Here is a 21,585-nt window from a genome sequence, read left to right as displayed (position 1 = left end):
ATAGTATAATTCTGTAATCTATAGAATCTATAATCTATAATTCAACCTAGAGATTGAAAATTATTTTCCTTCAGAGATTTGAAGACGTGGCTTCAATGTCCTCCGGCCTCTGTTTTTCCCGAGAAGTCTAATGCCATTTTTGTTCTCAGTTTTTTGTGTGTGATCCATTTTTTTTTTCTCCCAAAGCTTTGAAGATGTTCTGTTTCTAGTTTCTGAAATTTTACAATGTTATTTCTTGATGTGGGTATTTTTTCATTAATTATGCTGGGTAATTAGTAAACATTCTTAATCTGGAAATAAGCTTCTAAGGCAAACGTTATTGACTTATTTAACAATTTCCTTATCTCCATTTCCTTTACTCTCTCCTTACAGAACTCATGGTGGATGAATTTTGGACGTCCTGGATTGTTAACTATATATATCTATTTTTTTCTTTTTACCCTGTCTTTGGCTCTTGGTTACTTTTTCTATATTTTATTGACTACATTTCTCAGCTTTTTAACTGAATTTTTATTCCAGCTATTTTATTTTTAGTTTCCAGATTTATGTTCTCTGATTATTCTTTTTCAAAGAAAATTCTCTTCTTGTTTCATAGATGTAACATCTTATCTTTTTGAGGATTTGAATTGTAGATTAACATTTTTTCTTATTTCCTGCATTGTCTCTGTTAGAGTTCCATTTGTTTTGATCTTTTTAAAATAGTATAGGTTTCCTCAAATATCTATTCATGTGTAAGAGTGAAGCATTAAAAGCAATTGGATGGGGCAGGTCATCGACAATATGTATGCATGGTCAGGGCATTGAGATTATCAAAGAATGAAAAGAGATCTGAGATGTTTTGGGAAAAAAACCAAAATGATTGGAAGCTTTGTGTGATGGATGGATGGAGCCCACTGACAGGACACTGACAGATTTCAAGCCAGGGTGATCTGGCAGCAAGTTACCAGAAGTATCACTATCTAAAGGTCTTTTCTCTGGTGCTCTTTAGTTCTCCAGAAAAAGATCTCTTGTCTCTTTGGATGTAAATTCCTAGCTGCCTGGATTCTGAGAACTGGGCAAAGGAGTTCTTGTCATTTAGTAAGAAGAATTTTTCTTAATCCTTCTATTTCATTCCCATATCCTGTGTTGTGCCTGGTCTCCACAAATCTGCAGCCTCTCATGTTTGATTCGCTAAAGAACAAGTCTTTTTCCCCCAGAAGGCTAGCGAAGGGATGGTTGTCTAGGCAGGTAGTAGGATGGGGCCTGTGAATATAGTTGCTGCTTTATACAGACATTTCATGTTTTCAGCCCTATTCTTCATCCCTGCTTTCTCCCATACCTGCTGCCTCTAATTCCTGAGCCATCAAATGGCAAATCAGCCTGTTTTCCATCAGAGTCTCTTTCTGCAAGCACACTGGTTTCTGTTTCCTTTGCTCTGCTCAGTTACATCTCCTCCCAGCAGTTTATCTTCCAGACACTGTCAACATTGCTCATCTATGGTCTTCTCTATTCTATGGGTTTATTTCCTTTATTGTAATTTGTAAGATTTAGAAAAGAGAAGAAAGATTAAGACATTGTTTCAATTCACCATCTTTAACCAGAAATCTCTCACTTTTATAATTATAAAAAGTGAGCTGTGTAGAACTGAAGATAGTATTCAGGTCTGCTGTCCCCATAGGAAAAAAGCTAGACTGACACATCCCTTGATCCAAATGGAATTTATTTTTGGTTGCGGTCTATGTTTTATACCCATTAATTTGTATTTAGCTGCCATTTGATGAAAAATGTTGTCTCCGTGTTTCCAAAGTGATGAGTTTGGGTGTCCTGCTTTCATTTTTATATGAAAATGGTTAGTGCACTCCTAGTAGAGATTCCATTATTATTCTGTAGATTCTGATAGGTTCTAGTTGCTAATATTTTATTTGGGATATTTACTTTGATAATTGTAAGGGAGATGGTATTTCTGCCTTATCGTACTATGTTTATCAGAATTGGTATCAATGTTATAATGACTGTTTAAAAAATTTTGGAAGCTTTCTTTTTTTTTTAATGCTCTTCAATACCTGGCATAGCATTGGGGGAAATAAACTAAGCTGGCTAAAAGCAATGTGATATCCTAGATTGAATCCTAGAACAGAAAAGAAGCATAAATGGAAAAGCTGATGAAATCTGAATAAAATCTACAGCCTAGCTAATATTAGTGTACCAATGTTAATTGCTTAGTGTTGACAAAGTTACAATGATTATGTAAGATGCTAACATTAGGGAAAGCTGAATGAAGGGTGTAATGGAATTCTCTGTATTATCTTTGCAGCCTTTGTGTTCATCTAAAATTATTCCAAAATTTAAAGTTTATATTTAAAGTAAAACAAATAAAGATCGTAAGGGTGAGCTATGTCTTATAAATTTGTGAGAGTTCACCTTTGAACCTATTTACCCGGGAATTTTTTTTTTCTTTTCTTTTTTTTTCCCTATTTATTTATTTTTAGAGGCTAATTACTTTACAATATTGTATTGGTTTTGCCATACATTGACATGAATCCACCATGGGTGTACATCTGTTCCCCATCCTGAACCACCCCCCACCTCCCTCCCCATCCCATCCCTCTGGGTCATCCCAGTGCACCAGCCCTGAGCACCCTGTATCATGCATCGAACCTGGACTAGCAATCCGTTTCACATATGATAATATACATGTTTCAATGCCATACTCCCAAACCATCCCACCCTCTTCCACAGAGTCCCAAAGACTGTTCTATACATCGTGTCTCTTTTGCTGTCTCGCACACAGGGTTATTGTTATCATCTTTCTAAATTCCATATATATGCGTTAGTATACTGTATTGGTGTTTTTCTTTCTGGCTTACTTCACTCTGTATAATAGGTTCCAGTTTCATCCATCTCATTAGAACTGATTCAAATGTATTCTTTTTAATGGCTGAGTAATACTCCATTGTGTATATGTACCACAGCTTTCTTATCCATTCATCTGATGATGGACATCTAGGTTGCTTCCATGTCCTGGCTATTATAAACAGTGCTGCGATGAACATTGGGGGTACATGTGTCTCTTTCAATTCTGGTTTCTTTGGTTTGTATGCCCAGCAGTGGGATTGCTGGGTCATATGGCAGTTCTATTTCCAGTTTTTTAAGGAATCTCCACACTGTTCTCCATAGTGGCTGTACTAGTTTGCATTCCCACCAACAGTGTAAGAGGGTTCCCTTTTCTCCACACCTTCTCCAGCATTTATTGCTTGTAGACTTTTGGATCGCAGCCATTCTGACTGGCGTGAAATGGTACCTCCTAGTGGTTTTGATTTGCATTTCTCTAATAATGAGTGATGTTGAGCATCTTTTCATGTGTTTGTTAGCCATCTGTATGTCTTCTTTGGAGAAATGTCTGTTTAGTTCTTTGGCCCATTTTTTGATTGGGTCATTTATTTTTCTGGAATTGAGCTGCAGGAGTTGCTTGTGTATTTTTGAGATTAATTCTTTGTCAGTTGCTTCATTTTCTATTATTTTCTCCCATTCTGAAGGCTGTCTTTTCACCTTGCTTATAGTTTCCTTTGTTGTGCAAGAGCTTTTAATTTTAATTAGGTCCCATTTGCTTATTTTTGCTTTTATTTCCAATATTCTGGGAGGTGGGTCATATGTTGGAGAGTGTTTTGCCTATGTTCTCCTCTAGGAGTTTTATAGTTTCTGGCCTTACCTTTAGATCTTTAATCCATTTTGAGTTTATTTTGGGGTATGGCGTTAGAAGTGTTCTAGTTTCATTTTCTTACAAGTCATTGACCAGTTTTCCTAGCACCACTTGTTAAAGAGATTGTCTTTTCTCCATTGTATATTCTTGCCTCCTTTGTCAAAGATAAGGTGTCCATAGGTGCATGAATTTATCTCTGGGCTTTCTGTTTTGTTCCATTGATCTATACTTCTGTCTTTGTGCCAGTACCATACTGTCTTGATGACTGTGGTTTTGTAGTAGAGCCTGAAGTCAGGCAGGTTGACTCCTCCAGTTCCATTCTTCTTTCTCAAGATTGCTTTGGCTATTTGAGGTTTTTTGTATTTCCATACAAATTGTGAAATTATTTGTTCTAGTTCTGTGAAAAATACCATTGGTAGCTTGATAGGGATTGCATTGAATCTATAGATTGCTTTGGGTAGTATACTCATTTTCACTATATTGATTTTTCTGCTCCATGAACACGGTATATTTCTCCATCTATTGTGTCCTCTTTGATTTCTTTCATCAGTGTTTTATAGTTTTATATATATAGATCTTTTGTTTTTTTAGGTAGATATATTCATAAGTATTTTATTCTTTTCGTTGCAATGGTGAATGGAATTATTTCCTTAATTTCTCTTTCTGTTTTCTCATTGTTAGTGTATAGGAATTCAAGGGATTTCTGTGTGTTGATTTTATATCCTGTAACTTTACTATATTCATTAATTAGCTGTAGTAATTTTCTGGTGGAGTCTTTAGGGTTTTCTATGTATTGGATCATGTCATCTGCAAACAGTGAGAGTTTTACTTCTTCTTTTCCAATCTGGATTCCTTTTATTTCTTTTTCTGCTCTGATTGCTGTGGCCAAAACTTCCAAAACTATGTTGAATAGTAGTGGTGAGAGTGAGCACCCTTATCTTGTTCCTGACTTTAAGGGAAATGCTTTCAGTTTTTCACCATTGAGGATAATGTTTGCTATGGGTTTGTCATATATAGCTTTTATTATGTTGAGGTATGTTCCTTCTATTCCTGCTTTCGGGAGGGTTTTTATCATAAATGCATGTTGAATTTTGTCAAAGGCTTTCTCTGCATCTCTTGAGATAATCATATGGTTTTTATTTTTCAATTTGTTAATGTGATGTATTACATTGATTGATTTGAGGATATTGAAGAATCCTTGCATCCCTGGGATAAAGCCCACTTGGTCATGATGTATGATCTTTTTAATATGTTGTTGGATTCTGTTTGCTAGAATTTTGTTAAGGGTTTTTGCATCTATGTTCATCAGTGATATTGGCCTGTAGTTTTCTTTTTTTGTAGCATCTTTGTCAGGTTTTGGTATTAGGGTGATGGTGGCCTCATAGAATGAGTTTGGAAGTTTACCTTCCTCTGCAATTTTCTGGAAGAGTTTGAGTAGGATAGGTGTTAGCTCTTCTCTAAATTTTTGGTAGAATTCAGCTGTGAAGCCTTCTGGCCCTGGGCTTTTGTTTGCTGGAAGATTTCTGATTACAGTTTCAATTTCTGTGCTTGTGTTGGGTCTGTTAAGATTGTCCATTTGTTCCTGGTCCAGTTTTGGAAAGTTGTACTTTTCTAAGAATTTGTCCATTTCTTCCAAGTTGTCCATTTTATTGGCATATAGTTGCTGATAATAGTCTCTTATGATCCTTTGTATTTCTGTGTTGTCTGTTGCGATCTCTCCATTTTCATTTCTAATTTTGTTGATTTGATTTTTCTCCCTTTGTTTCTTGATGAGTCTAGCTAATGGTTTGTCAATTTTATTTAACTTCTCAAAGAACCAGCTTTTGGCTTTGTTAATTTTTGCTATGGTCTCTTTTGTTTCTTTTGCATTTATTTCTGCCCTAATTTTTAAGATTTCTTTCCTTCTACTAACCTTGGGGTTCTTCATTTCTTCCTTTTCTAGTTGCTTTAGGTATAGAGTTAGGTTATTTATTTGACTTTTTTCTTGTTTCTTGAGGTAAGCCTGTATAGCTATGAACCTTCCCCTTAGCACTGCTTTTATAGTGTCCCATAGGTTTGGGTTGTTGTGTTTTCATTTTCGTTCATTTCTATGCATATTTTGATTTCTTCTGTGGTTTGTTGGTTATTCAGCAGTGTGTTGTTCAGCCTCGATATATTGCAATTTTTAATATTTATTCTCCTATAATTGACATCTAATCTTACTGTATTGTGGTCTGAAAAGATGCTTGGAATTATGTCAATTTTTTGAATTTACCAAGGCTATCCTGGAGAAGGTTCCATGTGCACTTGAGAAAAAGGTGAAATTCATTGTTTTGGGGTGAAATGTCCTATAGATATCAATTAGGTCTAACCGGTCTATTGTATCATTTGAAGTTTGTGTTTCATTGTTAATTTTCTGTGTAGTTGATCTATCCATAGGTGTGAGTGGGGTGTTAAAGTCTCCCACTATTATTGTGTTATTATTAATTTTACCTTTCATACTTGTTAACATTTGTCTTACATATTGTGGTGCTCCTATGTTGGGTGTATATATATTTATAATTGTTATATCTTCTTCTTGGACTGATCCTTTGATCAGTATGTAGTGTCCTTCTTTGTCTCTTTTCACACAGCCTTTGTTTTAAAGTCTATTTTATCTGAGTATTGCTACTCCTGTTTTCTTTTGGTCTCTATTTGCATGGAATAGCTTTTTTTTTTTTTAATATTTAAAGTAAAACAAATAAAAACCATAAGGGTGAGCTATGTCTTATAAATTTGTGAGAGTTCACTTTTGAGCCTATTGCCCAGAATGTTTTTTGAGTGTAGCTCTTTAACAACTTTCTCTTCTGTGGTAATTGTCTTTTAGACATTCTGTCTCTTCTAGGGTCATCTCATATCATTTATATTTCCCTTGAAAACCATCTAGTTATTAAGTTTTTCAAAGGTATTTATGTATTGTTAAGCAACATAATCTCTTGTAATTAAAAAAATTTTTTTTCTGTATCCATGGTTATTTCCCAGTGTCATGTATTATTTTGTATGGGTATTTATTGGATTGTGAAATTAACTTTATCAGTTGAGACAGTATTTTAAGAAATATAAAATTATATATTGTTTTAGGAAACTTTAATCTCAAGCATATATACTGTTTTTCTTGGTAACCTGATAATATCTATCAAAGCACAAATGCATGTAAATTTTGACCTCGCAATTCAATATCTGGAAACTTAACCAAATATATAATTGCATATGTACAGAAATGATATTTGTACAACATAACTCGTTGCAATATTACAATAGAGAGATTGGCAATAACCCAAATGTCTATCAAGGGAAGACTACTTCTTAAATTAGAGTACATTCATACAGTGTAATACTCAGAGGCTGTCAAAAGGAATGAGGAGGCATTCTTTGTATTAATGTGAAAAGATAGTGATGAAGAAAGCTTGGTGTGGAACAATGTGTGTGGTGTACTATCCTTTGTGTTAAGAAGAGGATACATAAAATCTATATTTGTATTTGCTTGTTCAGGCATACAGAAACTCTGGAAAGACAGATATCTCAAGTGGGAAAACTGATTATGTATCAGTATGGGAACTGAGTGGATGGGGTTAGGGAAGAGGAGAGCGGAGACCTTTCACTGTATATCTTTTTTTATTTTTATGGTAAGAACACACTTAACATGAGATCTACCCTCTTAACAAATTTTTAAGTGCTCAATACAGTAACTGTATATCTTTTTCTTTTTTTAAATCTTGGGTTTGAATTATACAAATTCAGAATTACCTGTTCAAAAATTAGATATAAAATGCTAAGCAAAAAAAAAAAACCAGCACTCAGACGAGTGGGCACAATGTGATTAAAATGCTTCCATCTCCATGTAGTTCCTGATGCAGTCAAAACCAAGTTGTGCTGTCCAGGGATGCACACAGAGTTGAGGTGGGAGGGCAGCGTCACAGAAAGTGTGTCTCTGACAGTGGGTCATACTCACAGTTTGAGAAGCCTTACTTACATTTCCCAATCCTTATCTTTAACCACTGAAGAAATAAAGCCAGTCTGTGTATCACAAGACTGTGGGCTCTTTAGGGCAGAGGGCTGCTAAAGTTGTCCACTCTGTGCACCCTGAGCACCTGTGTGTGTTAATTTCAGATACAAAGAAAGCCCTGGTTATTTGATCAGTGTGTCTTAAAATTGGCAAACATAGGAAGCATCACGGTGATCTGTTAGAATCCTCTTCCAAGCATTTTGGTTAGCTTCTTAAGAAAACTCTTCTTCTTTTTAGGTAAATGGAAGAGCTGGAGACCAGCTTATTCCAGACACGGAAAGCACACAGAATAGAACAAATGGTGGCAAGATGGCTCCGGCGCTCCCGGGACAGCTCGGCCCGGTAAGACTCCTGGGCTGGCAGAGATTTCTGTCTGTAAGGGTTCAGTGTTCCCGTGGGAGGAGGTTTTGCAGTCTTGGCAGCGCCTGGGGATCACTGTCTCCGGCTTGCTTTGTTCTTACATCCTGTGAGGGGAGAAGTGTAAATGGGTCAGCAATTTTGCTGGAGTGCCTTTCTCTCTGTCCCTTTCCAATTCCTCCCCTCTGCATCCTTCAACAGGCACTCACAGACATAGAGTCACTCACCCCAAACTCATGCCCACATTTATAGAGACACACATTCACACACAGAGACATATGCACACTCATACCCACATACTTGCAGCCATGTGCCTATATGCTCTGAAACACACACCCACACACACAGTTTTGAATACACACTCACACATGCTCACTGTTTCTGTCTGTCTCACACACACCCCTTGTCTTAGTACTTGATGTCAGGCAATCTGCTGTTTATACTCTTTCCCCGTCTTTGTTTCCAGCAGCTGTTCCTTCCTTGCAGTCCCTATTTCATTCTAAACAAAATGAAATGAAATCAAATACAGATCTGATTTGACTGCTACAAGAGAACTTAAAATATGTTCTGTTTGAAAGCGCTCATTTTCCATCTCAGATTTCCTGTCTGGCCCTGACATGGAGATGAAATATCACGTGTCAGGTGTTTCTGATACACATACTCTTCCAAAGGAACTGGGAACAGCTGTCCTGTTGCCGAGCAGTAAACTTGCTCAGAGCTGCACTGCCCTGTGTCCAAGTGCTCGGGTCCTCGCACACTGCAATAGGATGAGGTTGGGAGGACTAGCCCCATTTCACAGATGAAAACCTGAGGTTCAGGGAGTATCTCGTTCACAGCCATCCGCACCCGCTCTGCTCTGAAATGTTCGCTGGGTCGTCATCTCCTATAGGATGAGTTCAAACATTTTTGGTTGGATATTCAAGGCTCTCTATGATCAACCCACAATCTGTTACAGCTGTCTGTCTTACTCTTCTGCTTCATTCACATCATACTCCAGCTGAAATGACCTACTCGCTGTTCCCCGACCCAAGCACCCAACTTCCCCTTCCACCACCTAGACCTGGGTTCCTGTGCCACATCCCTTCCTCCCATCTCCATGTGTCTAGACCCCACTCACAGTTCAGGGTCTGGCTGAAATGCTGGGTCTTCCATGAAGTGTTCTACAGTCCACAGCCAGAATTCATCTCTCCCAAGGGGTCCCATAGTATTTAGTTTGTAGCATCAGCATTGTGCTTCTCCCGATGTGTTCAGCTTAAATTTGAGCACATCCCTTTTCTTTCTTCTGAGCTTCTATACAAGCTCAGTGGAAGCCAGGGAAAGTAGTCAGCCTCACCTCATAGCCCCGATTGAGTTCCAGGAGACTGCAAGGACTCAGGTAGTGCTTGGTGAATAAATGGGAAAAGTCCTAGGTACATTGTTTTCTGAAGTGGGTTCTGCAAAACCTAATTGTGTGTGGTGTGTGTGTGATGCAACCTATATCCGATTCCTACCCACCCACTCTTGGTAATTCATAGTGCGTTTTGGCACATTAAAGGCTCTGAGAAGTCCTGCAGAAAAAGACCTGTGTAACTTTGACTTGGCCTTACCTGAATATTTTCCCATGTAACTCTCTAATATCTAGCTTCTCTCAGAGTGTAAATAAAAGGCAACATCTAGGAAGTTTTTTTTCCTCATCTATTTTGAGATATGTTTCACATAACATAAAATTTACCCATTTAAAAATGTACAGATTTATTTAGTGTATATACAGTATATATTTAGTGTATATATAAAATTTTGCAACAATCTACCACAATCTAATTTTAGAATACTTTCGATGCCCCCAAAAGAAATCCCATACCCATTAACAGTCATTCTGTATTTGCCCCTCCCCCAGCTCTAGACAACCACTCATCTACTTTCTGTTTCTCTAGATTTGTCTGTTCTGGATATTTCCTGTGAATAGAATCATACAATATATTGTCTTTGTGACTGCCTTCTTTCACTTAGTGTAATGTGTTTGAGGTTCATCCATGTTATAATATGCATCGGTGTGCATTCCTTTTATTTAAAACCTTTTTATTTTGTGTTGGAGTATAGTGGATTAACAATGTTATAGTGGTTTCAGATGGAGAGCAAAGCAACTCAGCCATACATATACATGTATCCATTCTCCCCCAAAACCCTTCCCACCTAGGCTGCCACATAGCGTTGAGTAGAGTTCCCTGTTAGTTATCCATCTTAAATATAGCAGTGTGTACCTGTCCATCCCACACTCCCTAACTATCTATTCCCCCATCCTCCGCCCCCCGCCCACTGCTGCTGCAACTGTAAGTTCATTCTCTTAAGTCTGTCAGTGTGTTTCAGTTTTATAAATAAGTTCATTTGTATCATGTTTTTTTAGATTCCTCATATAAGGGATGTCATATGATGTTTCTACTTCTCTGTCTAACTTACTTCACTCAGTATGACAGTTTTTATTGTTGCTCAGTTGTGACCGATTCTGTGACCCTATGGACTGCAGCACTCCAGGCCTTACTGTCCTTCACTGTCTCCTGGAGCCTGCTCAAACTCATGCCTATTGAGTCCGTGATGCCATCTAACCATCTTGTCCTCTGTCGTCCCCTTCTCCTCCTGTCTTCAATCTTTCCCATCATCTGGGTCTTTTCTAATGACAATTTTAAGGTCCACATCCATATTGCTGCAAATGATATTATTTCATTCTTTGTGATGGCTGAGTAATATTCGATTGTAAATATGTACTGCCCCTCCTTTATGCAGTCCTCTGTTAATGAACATTTAGGTTACTTCCATATCTTGGCTGTTGTAAACAGTGTTTGCATTCCTTTTTATTGCCAAATAATATTCTATTATGGTATATATTCTTTGTCCATCAGTTAATGTACACTTGAGTTGTTTCCACTTGGGAGCTATTGTGAATAATGCTACTATAAACATTTCTTATTTGAACATATGTTTTCATTTCTCTTGGGTTTATACTTGGATTAGAATAGCTGGGTCATATAGCAGCTTGATGTTGAAGCTTTGGAGGAACTGCCAGGCTGTTTTCCAAAGCATTTCCACCACCAGGATATGAGGGTTCCAGTGTCTGCACACCTTTGGCAACAGTTATTATCTGCTATTTTTTATTATAAACATCCTAGTGGGTGTGAAGTGGTATCTCATTATGGTTTTGATCTGTATTTTCCTGATAGCTAATGATGTTGAGCATCTTTCCATGAATTTAGTAGGAAGTTTGTTTTCCAAGTGCTTTAGAAAGAGAAGAAAAAGAGGGAGTGATTCTTAGAAGTGTCCATGGAAGGCATTATTTCTGTGTTTCTAGGATAAATCACTGGAGAAGGCAATGGCACCCCACTCCAGTACTCTTGCCTGGAAAATCCCATGGACGGAGGAGCCTGGTAGGCTGCAGACCATGGGGTCGCTAAGAGTCGGACACGACTGAGCGACTTCACTTTCACTTTTCCCTTTCATGCGTTGGAGAAGGAAATGGCAACCCACTCCAGTGTTCTTGCCTGGAGAATCCCAGGGACGGGGGAGCCTGGTGGGCTGCCGTCTATGGGGTCGCACAGAGTCGGACACGACTGAAGCGACTTAGCAGCAGCAGCAGGATAAATCACGTGTAGTCTTATTGAAATTGTTTCTCATCTCTAATCCTGCAACCTTGATTCAAGCTGGGTTCTTCTGTCTTCAGATTAGTTGAAAATGGTCAAGAATTGAAAAGCATAATTTGTTTTCCTGAAGTAGAGTAAATGGTACCACCTTCCACAGAATTGCTTAACCAAGAGACCTGTGAGTCATCCTGAATTTTCCTCTCTCTCATACTCTGTATCTACCCCATCAGCAACTTTTGTCAGTTCATCCTCAAACGTATCTCCACTCTGTCCACCTCTCTGTCCCAAGAGGGCATTGCCATAGTCACTCACTCTTTCTCTGCTCCACCCTGAAGCCAGAGTGAGCTTTTCAAAATACACACTGCTCCTGTCCCACATGCTCGCTTCTGGCTCCACCCCATCCCAAACCATTCAGTGACCACCTGCCACCATGCCATAGCCTACAAGTCCCTTTACAATCTCATCCTGATTTCATGTCTTCATCTTGTTCCTCCTACTTCCTTGCCACAGTTTATAAAAATATATCCATTTGTTTGCTTGTTCTTTGCCTAACCCCCTACCTGCTTAATATATGACTCTTCTCCCCCAACCCTCCTGCCACATATAAGACCAAAGACCATAACTATCTTGTCTAAAAAGTATCTTTAGCCCTAGAAGAATGCATACATAGAATGAAGTAGATATTCAATAAATTTTTATTGATTAAGGGCTTTCACAGTCAGGGACTATATTACTTATTTTTATTTATTTAAAATATATCTAAATTTTGCATTGTTTCTTCTTCCAAATGGAATTTTTGATGATTAACAGTTTTAAAATGCATAAAAACTTTTAAATAAAGACTGGAAATTCTACAGATAGAATAGAAAACCAATTAGATGTAGGATTTAGCATTTGAGTACTAACATTGGCTCTGCATTTCCTGATAGCCAGGTCAAGAAATGAAAAAAATACATTGAAGTGTTTTTTATAGTCCAGAGAAAAGGAAACAGAAATTAATCTGCAGTCATAAGTTTACATGCATCTTTTAACAATCCTGCTATCTTTTCAGACCTTTAAAAGCTTCTACTCATTTCAGCTGGTTGTACTTACTTAATTATAATTGCCATTTTTTCCATAAAGTTAAATTTTATCTCTAACACTAATTGAACTGTCTAGGAAGAAATTAGTCAAAAATAACAATTTCCATTTCCAAACATTATTAAACAAATTTATAATTTTTATGAACTTGGGTAATATTAGAGCTTTATAAGGCATCTTAAAATGGTTTTTTCTGGGGAAGAGTGTCAACTTTCAAAGTTACTTTGATTTCTTCAATTTTAAATGAGTGGACAATCCCTAGTCAAATTCAGATAGTGGCACTCAGTTTGAATGTCTGTGTGTGCGTGCTTGGGTAGGGTGGAAGCTTAGTGATACCAATAATTGTAGAAATGCAAAATTACTCAGATATTATTAAGATGACTGCTATTTTACCACTTAATTTCACATTCCAATATAAAAATAACATTTACAGTATCAGTGCTCTTTTAGAAATAGCTAACCCCCTCGAATAGTCTCTGTAGCATGTTTTGAATTTCTGTAAAAATAGTGTAATAGAAACCACTTAATAAAAGCTATAACATAGTGACATTACATTATAAACTAATTTTTAACCATTTTACTTTGTACTAAATTGTCATCTTCTTTACCACTTTCTATAACTAGGGAGGTGATAAACTGAGATGAGAAGGACATGTTATAGAATACTTTTTTGCTTAATTATACCATTTTTTGTCTCCTACAATTTTTGATTTTTATATAGTTAAATGATAATCTCTTGATGATTTCTTTGATTTGTTCAAAGCTTAGAAAATCCTTACCCAATAATTAATTAATTAATTTTCAATTTGATAGTTTAAGGTATTTTATATTTTAAGTTTTTACTTTGGTGTTTATTTTAGTACAGGCTGTGAAATAAAGATCTAGCTTGGTTTTTTCCAAAGTAAGTAGTATTTGCATCACCATTAACTGTGAATAACCTTTCCTTTCTTCACTGACTTATGGTCTCATTTTATCATATATGAAATTGCTGTGTCTGTGGGCGAAAACTTGTATCTCTTCCTAGGCTAGCTATTCTGTTTAATTGATCTAACTGCCTTCTTTCACACACCTGTATTAAAACTATTTATATTTATTGTCTGTTAAACTAGACTTTTGTTCTCTTCATTTGCCATTTTATATTCTTATCTGCCTTTTCCATGTGAGCTTTAGAATAATTTTATTGTATGATTGAAACAATTTTGTGTAAGATTTACTGAATTCTCTTATGTGTAATCTAGAAATGTTGGTTTTATAGGTAAAAACTTAAAAAAATCTAAGGAGTTTGATGAATTTCATGTCTTCTTCTTGGTGCTTGGTTTTATAAACTTCACAGCTTAAAAAGATTTCTTTCAATTTATATTTAATCTTAATATTAGTGTGTATTATATTAATCTAATGTGCACACATGTATGTTTAATGAATACACATATGCACACACACATGTACACACAGGCATATGTATTCACAAATGTGCAAACATGCATCATGGCATCTCTGTGTCAGAAGTCTTGGCTATTGGTTTTCCCCTCCTTCTAAATTTGCTTGTTCATTATAACCATAGTCTGTTTACTAGTTATAGGAATGGTATTTTTGACCTTTCTAATACTCCTAATGGTGTAGAAAGACCATTTCAGGTACCAGTTTTTTATTGCTATTTGACCATGGACAAAAGGGAAAGATTTTAAAAGAACAGGTTAGAAAGTTCCTGTGCTGTGTCTGTAGGGTCACCCTTGTCTTCTGAACCTCCTTTTTAAAGTAGCAATGGAATACTTTCTCCTCTCAGCTGTAAGCTTTTGCCATATAGCACTGTGCACACAATATATACATTCAGTGGTCTCTAGAAACTATCACAGCCACAAGCCTAGTCCTGGGATTATGACTACAAGATAAATTTCTTTCTGGAACAGGCCACTCCCTCTATTTCTTCTTTATTTGAATAAACTTTAGATTAAAAATCCAGTTTATACCAGACGTTCACTTTTAAAATCACTCAAGCTGAACATAATACAGTGTTTAAACACAGATTCAAAATAGTTTCTCCACATCCTGCTGGAAGTCAGAGGTGAATTCTTTGTTGTTACAAGATAGGGGCAAATATATTTCACAGCCTATTAGAGAGCAGATAAAACGCCAGAGAATATTTGAAGCCTAATCTGTCTCCATCTGGTATTTTTTTTCTTCTCGGGGTTATTGATCAGCTCAATGTGAACTTATAACCCATAAAATATAGAATGAAGCTATTTTCATGATAAATTTAACATGTGTTTTCCAGTTCTACCTTAGGATCCAGTTATCTGATAAGATTTCTATTAGTGTCGCCAGGTCTTATGCTGTTCCGATGTAAAACCACAGGAATGATCTCAGATTTATGATTTAAAACCATTACAGAGGCAGCAGACAGAGGCTTTTGGATTGTCAGCGTTTAGTTTGATGTTTATAAGATTCTTCAGAGGAGGAAATTTTGCTGCAGAGATCATTTCCTTCAGTTCCCTGTCAAACATTCTTTTCGAGGAGAGACTATAGCTTCGTCCTGTTTTTAAGCAATCCCTTTCCAAACAAAAGCCTAGATGTGGCCTTCAGGGAAAATGTCAAATCCAGACTTTGGGCCAAAGCTCCTGACACTGCCCAGGGATTAATCAACACAGCGGGGCCTCGTTTGTCTACCATTGTTGGGGAGCACACCCTTTCAAATGGAAAAGTCAGATAAATGAAGACTACTCACTTGAAAAGCATCCAAACGAATTCTGTTCTAACCACGTGGTAGGGTTTGTATTTTTCTTTAGTCTTGTAAACATTTATTAAGCCTTACTGTATGCCTAGCATTGAATTCAGCACATGGGGGCAAGAAAGACATGATTGTACTATATGAGCTATTGTCTAGAAAGGACAAGAGAATTCACACTGGTCATTACAAATATGATAAGTTTCAAAAATTGATGTACAGATTTTGTGTACAGGTTCAGCAGAGGGAGAGGGATATTTCCACCAAAAACAGAAGATTGAGTAGGAGCTGTGCCGGTGAAGTATATGGTGGGGTGTTTTGAGAGCTGTGTCAAGGGCTAGGGGATATTCTAGGCAGAAGGAAGACCTTGTGTGTTTGAGGAACTCCAAAGGGACTTGTCTGGCTAAAACAAAAATACTGAGAGAGTGAATGGCTTGGTTGTAGAGGCTTCAGTGGCGAGCAGGGGCTGTATTAAGCCATACTAAGGTTTTTGGATTAAGTCATTCGGTCAGGGCAGACATATGAGCAGGATTGCACTTATTAATATAATATCAATCTACTTGCTGGATGGAGAATCATTTAGGTGAGTCAAGAATGAAAAGTGGGGAGGGACTTCCCTGGTGGTCCAGTGGCTAAGACTTTATGCTTGCAATTCAGGGGGCCTGGATTCAATCACCGATCAGGGAACTAGATCCCACATGCTGCAACTAAGAGTTCGCATGCCACATCTAAACAATTCTGCATGCCACAACGAAGACCTGGCACAGCCAAATAAATAGATATATTTTTTAAAAAAAGAACGAAAAGTGGGAAGACCAGCGAGGAGACACTTAGAGAAATCTGTCTGTAGGACAGGTGACAAGGTCCTGAAATAGAATGGTGGTCATGGAGACAGAGAGAAATGGACATCTTTAGGGAGTTTTGAAGTCATGACTGATAGGATACTAGGGGTGAGAGCAGGGTAAAGTCAAAGATTACTTCCAGGAGTGTGTCTTTAGCAACTGATCACTGTTCTCCAGATACTATTTATTGAGCTCTGGGATATGGAGAAGATGGGTCCTGATTAGGACTCATAGTCAAAAGGCTGCGCTGTATATCAAATTAAGCAAACTTACAGGACAAATGACAAACATTGAAGTCTGTCATATTCAAATTTACTGCTATTTATTAGTGGCTATATATACATTTCCACCTTTGCTAATCATATTAGGTGTACTATTTTGTATCATGCTCTCTATATTCAGTATTTTGCTCATATATTCACCTAATAAATAGAGATGCTTTCTGTGGGCAAAGTTCTTCACTTGATATAGAGAGAAATACAGAGGTGGGTAAAAAATGGTTCCTGAATTCTGAGAATTTGCAGTCTATGCGGGGTGATGATATATGGAATCAAATAGCTGTCACTGACAGTTGAGGTGCTCAAGGCCAGAAGCGCTCAGAGATGAGTGAACCTGTGTCTAGCTAGGAAATCAGAGGAGCATTTTTGGAAGAGGTGGCATTTGAGCTGGATTTTGATTGGCCTCACAGTTTCCTGTGAGGCAGCTGCATGAACTGAAGCCCAGATGTAAAACTGGTGCAGCAGGAAAGGTTAGGCTGGAGAGAAGGCCTGGGAAGGAGAGTGGGTGGAGAATGTTGGCTGGGACCTGAGACCTAAAGACAAAAGACCAAGAGGGTAAGGTTGAGGAGTTTAACTTTTATCCTGTGGATGATGGGGAGTTGTAGGGGCAGAATAATCCACACAAGGGGGTTTGGGCAGTTTGGAAGAGTATTTTGTAAGCTATATTTCCATGTATGTCTAAGTTTCACAGGCTTGTGGCCCTTCATTTTTGTAGAGTCTTGGGGCAATTCCTTACCATGCTTGATCTATTCTCTGTTGGATGGTTCAATTTTTTCAACTATTATAAATAAAGCTATGGTAAATATTTTTGAATACACAATTGCCAGGGTGTTTTGAGCTCATACTCTGTTCTAGGGCTTTATGATACAAGGGAATGTTTGTCTTCTAGGAACTCATAGTCTAGTGCAAACAGTGTTTTATATTTTAGGGGGATGCATATTACTTTGAGGAATGTTATTCCAAATGGTAACAGAAGGTCAAAGAAAATGATCAAATTTTAAATTCATATTATAATTTCCCTGATGACTTTCCAAAGAGAGTAAGCAGCCAATTTATATGGTCCCCCTTAAATCCCAGGGCCCACACATGTTGGACTTTATTATTTTTATTCCTACGTGGTGCTTTAGTGACATGTAATAGTTTTCTGTAGTCCATTCAGTTGTTCTTCTTTAATCACCAGAGTTGTACATTTTCTGTTATTTACCAGCTTTATTTCTTCATGTGCGAGTTTTCCACTCACTTGCTTTGAGGATGTGAAGTATGGGTATTTACTGCATGTTTTTATGTCCATTCTGCATATATTTTTAGTGTAAGCTTTTTCCCTCCAGGATTTTATAAGTTGATTTACTTATTTACAACAGCTCTATCTATATGTTGCATACCATGCAATTCACTCACTTAATATGTACAACTCACTGATTTTTAGTGTTTTCACAGGGATGTAAGACCACCACCACAATAAATTTTGGAAAATTTCATCACCCCAACAAGAAACTCTGAATGTATTAGCAGTCACTCTCTATTTCCTTTCTAAACCCTCCTTCCCCAGCCCTAGGCTATCACTAATCTACTTTCTGTCTCTATAGATTTATTTAGTCTGGACGTAGCACATGAATGGAATCATACGGTATGTGGTCTTTTGGACTGACTTCTTTCATTTAGTATGATGTGTTCAAGGCTTATCCATGCTATAGTACATATCAGTATTTCATTCCTTTGTATTCCTGAATAATCCTCTGCTATAGAATATTGTTTTTGTCATTAGTTGAGGTACACTTAGATTGGTTCCACTTTGGAGCTATTATAAGTAATGTTGTTATGAACACTTGCGTGCAAATTTTGTGTGGACATATGCTTTTCAGTTTTCTTGGCTGTATGCCTAGGAGTGGAATTGCTGGGTCTTCAGTGTTTAGTCTGTTAAGACTGCAAGTCTGCAAGACTATATGAGGGTTTCGTTTTTCTCCACATCTTAGTCAGCACTTGATCTATCTTTTTGATGATAGCCATTCTAATGGGTGTGAAGTGGTATGTCCCTGTGCTTTTGATTTGTATTTCCATAACTGCTAATAATCTTTTCATGTCCTTATTGACTGTGTATTTTCTTTGGTGAAATGTCTATTCAAATCCTTCACCCAATTTTTATTTGGGTTATTTGTCTTTTTTGTTTAACTGTATTATAAAAATTCTTTATATATTCTAGATACCAGGTCCTTATCTGACTCTTTTTAACCCCATGGACTGTAGCCCACCAGACTTCCCATGGAATTCTCCAGGCAAGAATACTGGAGTGGGTAGTCAGTGCCTTCTCCAGCCGATCTTCCCAACCCAGGGATTGAAGCTGTCTCCTGCATCACAGACAGTTTCTTTTACTGTCTGAGCCACCGGGTTTGCAAATATTTTCTCCTATTTTGGGCATTGCCTTTTCACTTTTTCAGTGGTGTCCTTTGAAGCACAAAATTTTCAATTGTGAAGTTCAGTTTATTTATGTTTTCATTTGTTGCTTGTGCTTTTAGTGTCATATCTAAAATGACACTGAAGTCACAAAGGAATATTCTTATATTTTCTACTAAGAGTTGTATAATTTTAGCTCTCGTATTTAGATCTGTGATCCCTTTTGAGTTAATTTTTGTTTATAAGAAGAAGTTAAAATTTTTTCACTTAAATTTCTCTTTGTGCTTTTCTATGTAGTTATCCAATTTTTTATTTATTTGAATTTATGTATTGGTTATTGAAATTTCACATTCAAACCATCCCCCTTATATCTTATGCCTATCTTTAATTCTTCAATCCTTAGAAATGTATCTCCTCTCCAGAGCTGGCACAAAGGGTCCGCATTTATTTCCAGTTTTTGTAATTCTCTCTTTTGACCTTTTTGAAATTTAATACTTTGTATAATGCTTAGTACCACAGTGTGATGATTTTGTCACCATGTTGAATTATTTCTGGCTGCTGCTGCTGCTGCTAAGTTGCTTCAGTCGTGTCCGACTCTGTGCGACCCCATAGACGGCAGCCCACCAGGCTTCCCTGTCCCTGGGATTCTCCAGGCCAGAACACTGGAGTGGGTTGCCATTTCCTTCTCCAATGCATGAAAGTGAAAAGCGAAAGTGAAGTTGCTCAGTCGTATCCAACTCCAGCGACCCCATGGACCACAGCCTACCAGGTTCCTCCGCCCATGGCATTTTCCAGGCAAAAGTACTGGAGTGGGGTGCCATTGCCTTCTCCGTATTTCTGGCTAGCCACATAATATTTTAAAAGACTTTCTGGAATTTCTATTCACTTTCATTGGTAAAGACCAGGCAGTTTTGATCATTGCTGGCCTCTGATAGGAGCATAAAAATAAATTAGCTCACTGCCTGGTACATAGTTAGTGCTCAATGGATGTTGCAAGTGATTATTGTTGTTGTTACTGCTACTCTTACTGTCATCAATTTATTAGATTTTTTTTTTTATCTGGAAGGCTTTTGAACCAGTGTTCCATCAAGTTTATATTTTCATCCAGTACTTATGTTCATTGTTGAATCTGTAATCTTCCCAACCAGGAATCCAGCATCAGTATTATTTGTGTCTTCTGTTATTACATCAACTTTTTAAGAAAACCTAGTTCCTGATACACATTCAGCTGTTCTGTCTTTAATGGATTATAGGATGGTTTTTGTGGCTGTGTTTTATGTATTTATCCTGCAACTCCACTAAATTTATTTTTTAAGTACTAGCAATTCTTTTTTGTGGATCATTTTCTCAGTGTACATTGTCATTTGTTTGAGAAAAAAAAAAAGGTATGCTTATTACTCCTCTTATCATTTTTCCTTCTCCAATAACTATTCCAGGCATTTCTCCTGCCACTTAAATAGGAGTAGTGTCTAGGGTGTCCTTCCTGTTGCTTTTTCAAAGGAACACAAATGTTGATTTTTGTTTTTCAGTGTACTATATTATTTATTCTATTTAGAGAGGCCCTTTCAAAGCTTTAAAGTTTTTTTTTTTTTAATCAGGAATACCTATGGTTTTATTCAGTATAAATTATCAGAGTTTTCTGTCTCTTCTCTCTTGTTAGGTCTGGCTTCTAATACTTCTCAGTACTACCCATGTGCTTGCCTGGGAGAAATCCTTTCTTTGTTCCTAAGGGAACTCCTTTATGGGTAATCTGCATAATATGGCTTTGTGCTTGGACTTGTCACATGCATGTTGGTTCTTTGAGGCAGTTTTAAAAAATATATTTCCTGGTCCTTGTTGAAACTTGAGATTATTATAAATGACACAGAGGTGATTTTCAGATAAGTGAGGTCCTATTGCATTAGGAAGAGTTCCTGACAGTATTTGGTAAATGGATGAGAATAAATGAAAAACCTTAACTGCAGAGCCCCAAGGAAGCTGTTACTCCTCCACGTTTCTGTTGTGTATAATGACAATAAACACCTTATCTCTCACTATATGACCTTCCTTAGAAAGAACCACTGACCCTTAGAAAGACAAAAGCCATTTGTCACAAATAAAAAGTAGCTCGTAAATTCCCTTTGTGATATTGAGAGATAGAAGATACAACTTTCAACTTATCTGCTTTTAGATATACTGAAAACACACGTATTTTTAACAATTAATATAGAGGGAGTCTGTGCTCTCTGGGATTTTATATTGGAATCCTCATAGATACAAAGTTGAAGGGGAAGCAGCATTCATCATAAAGCAAAAAAAGAAAAAATCACCAAAGAAACAATTCACCTATAAAAAATTAGTCATCATCAGACATCCAAACTGAGCAACTGCTTGCTCCTACTCACAGTCCATGTTTTTCCTCTTTTGTACCTCTACTGAAGCAGTGCCCCCTGCCTGGGTTGCCTGTCTGTCCATCCATCCATCCATCCATGCATCCATCCACTCAGCAGCAGTTACTGAATATCTTCCTCGTGCCAGGATTTGGTTTGGGTAGATATACCCTTGAAATCTCTCAGATGCCATTTCTTCCAGGTAGCAAATACTTGCCTGATTCCTTCTCCC

The 21,585-nt window shown here is 37.2% G+C and overlaps 1 protein-coding gene across 1 annotated transcript in view; it reads left to right on the top strand.

Moving 5' to 3' along the window:
- Positions 1 to 21,585, top strand: part of FRMPD1 (FERM and PDZ domain containing 1) — a 109,059-nt gene that overhangs the window by 51,375 nt on the left and 36,099 nt on the right. The window contains 1 exon segment of the mRNA XM_070375627.1: positions 7,941 to 8,045. Coding sequence (XP_070231728.1) covers positions 7,945 to 8,045 — 101 coding nt within the window. The 5' untranslated portion in view covers positions 7,941 to 7,944.

Source organism: Bos mutus, chromosome 8, assembly GCF_027580195.1.
Source record: "Bos mutus isolate GX-2022 chromosome 8, NWIPB_WYAK_1.1, whole genome shotgun sequence".
Classification (NCBI taxonomy): Eukaryota; Metazoa; Chordata; class Mammalia; order Artiodactyla; family Bovidae; genus Bos; species Bos mutus.
Note: the sequence above shows the minus strand (reverse complement) of the source record. Positions and strands in the feature narration are given on the sequence as shown.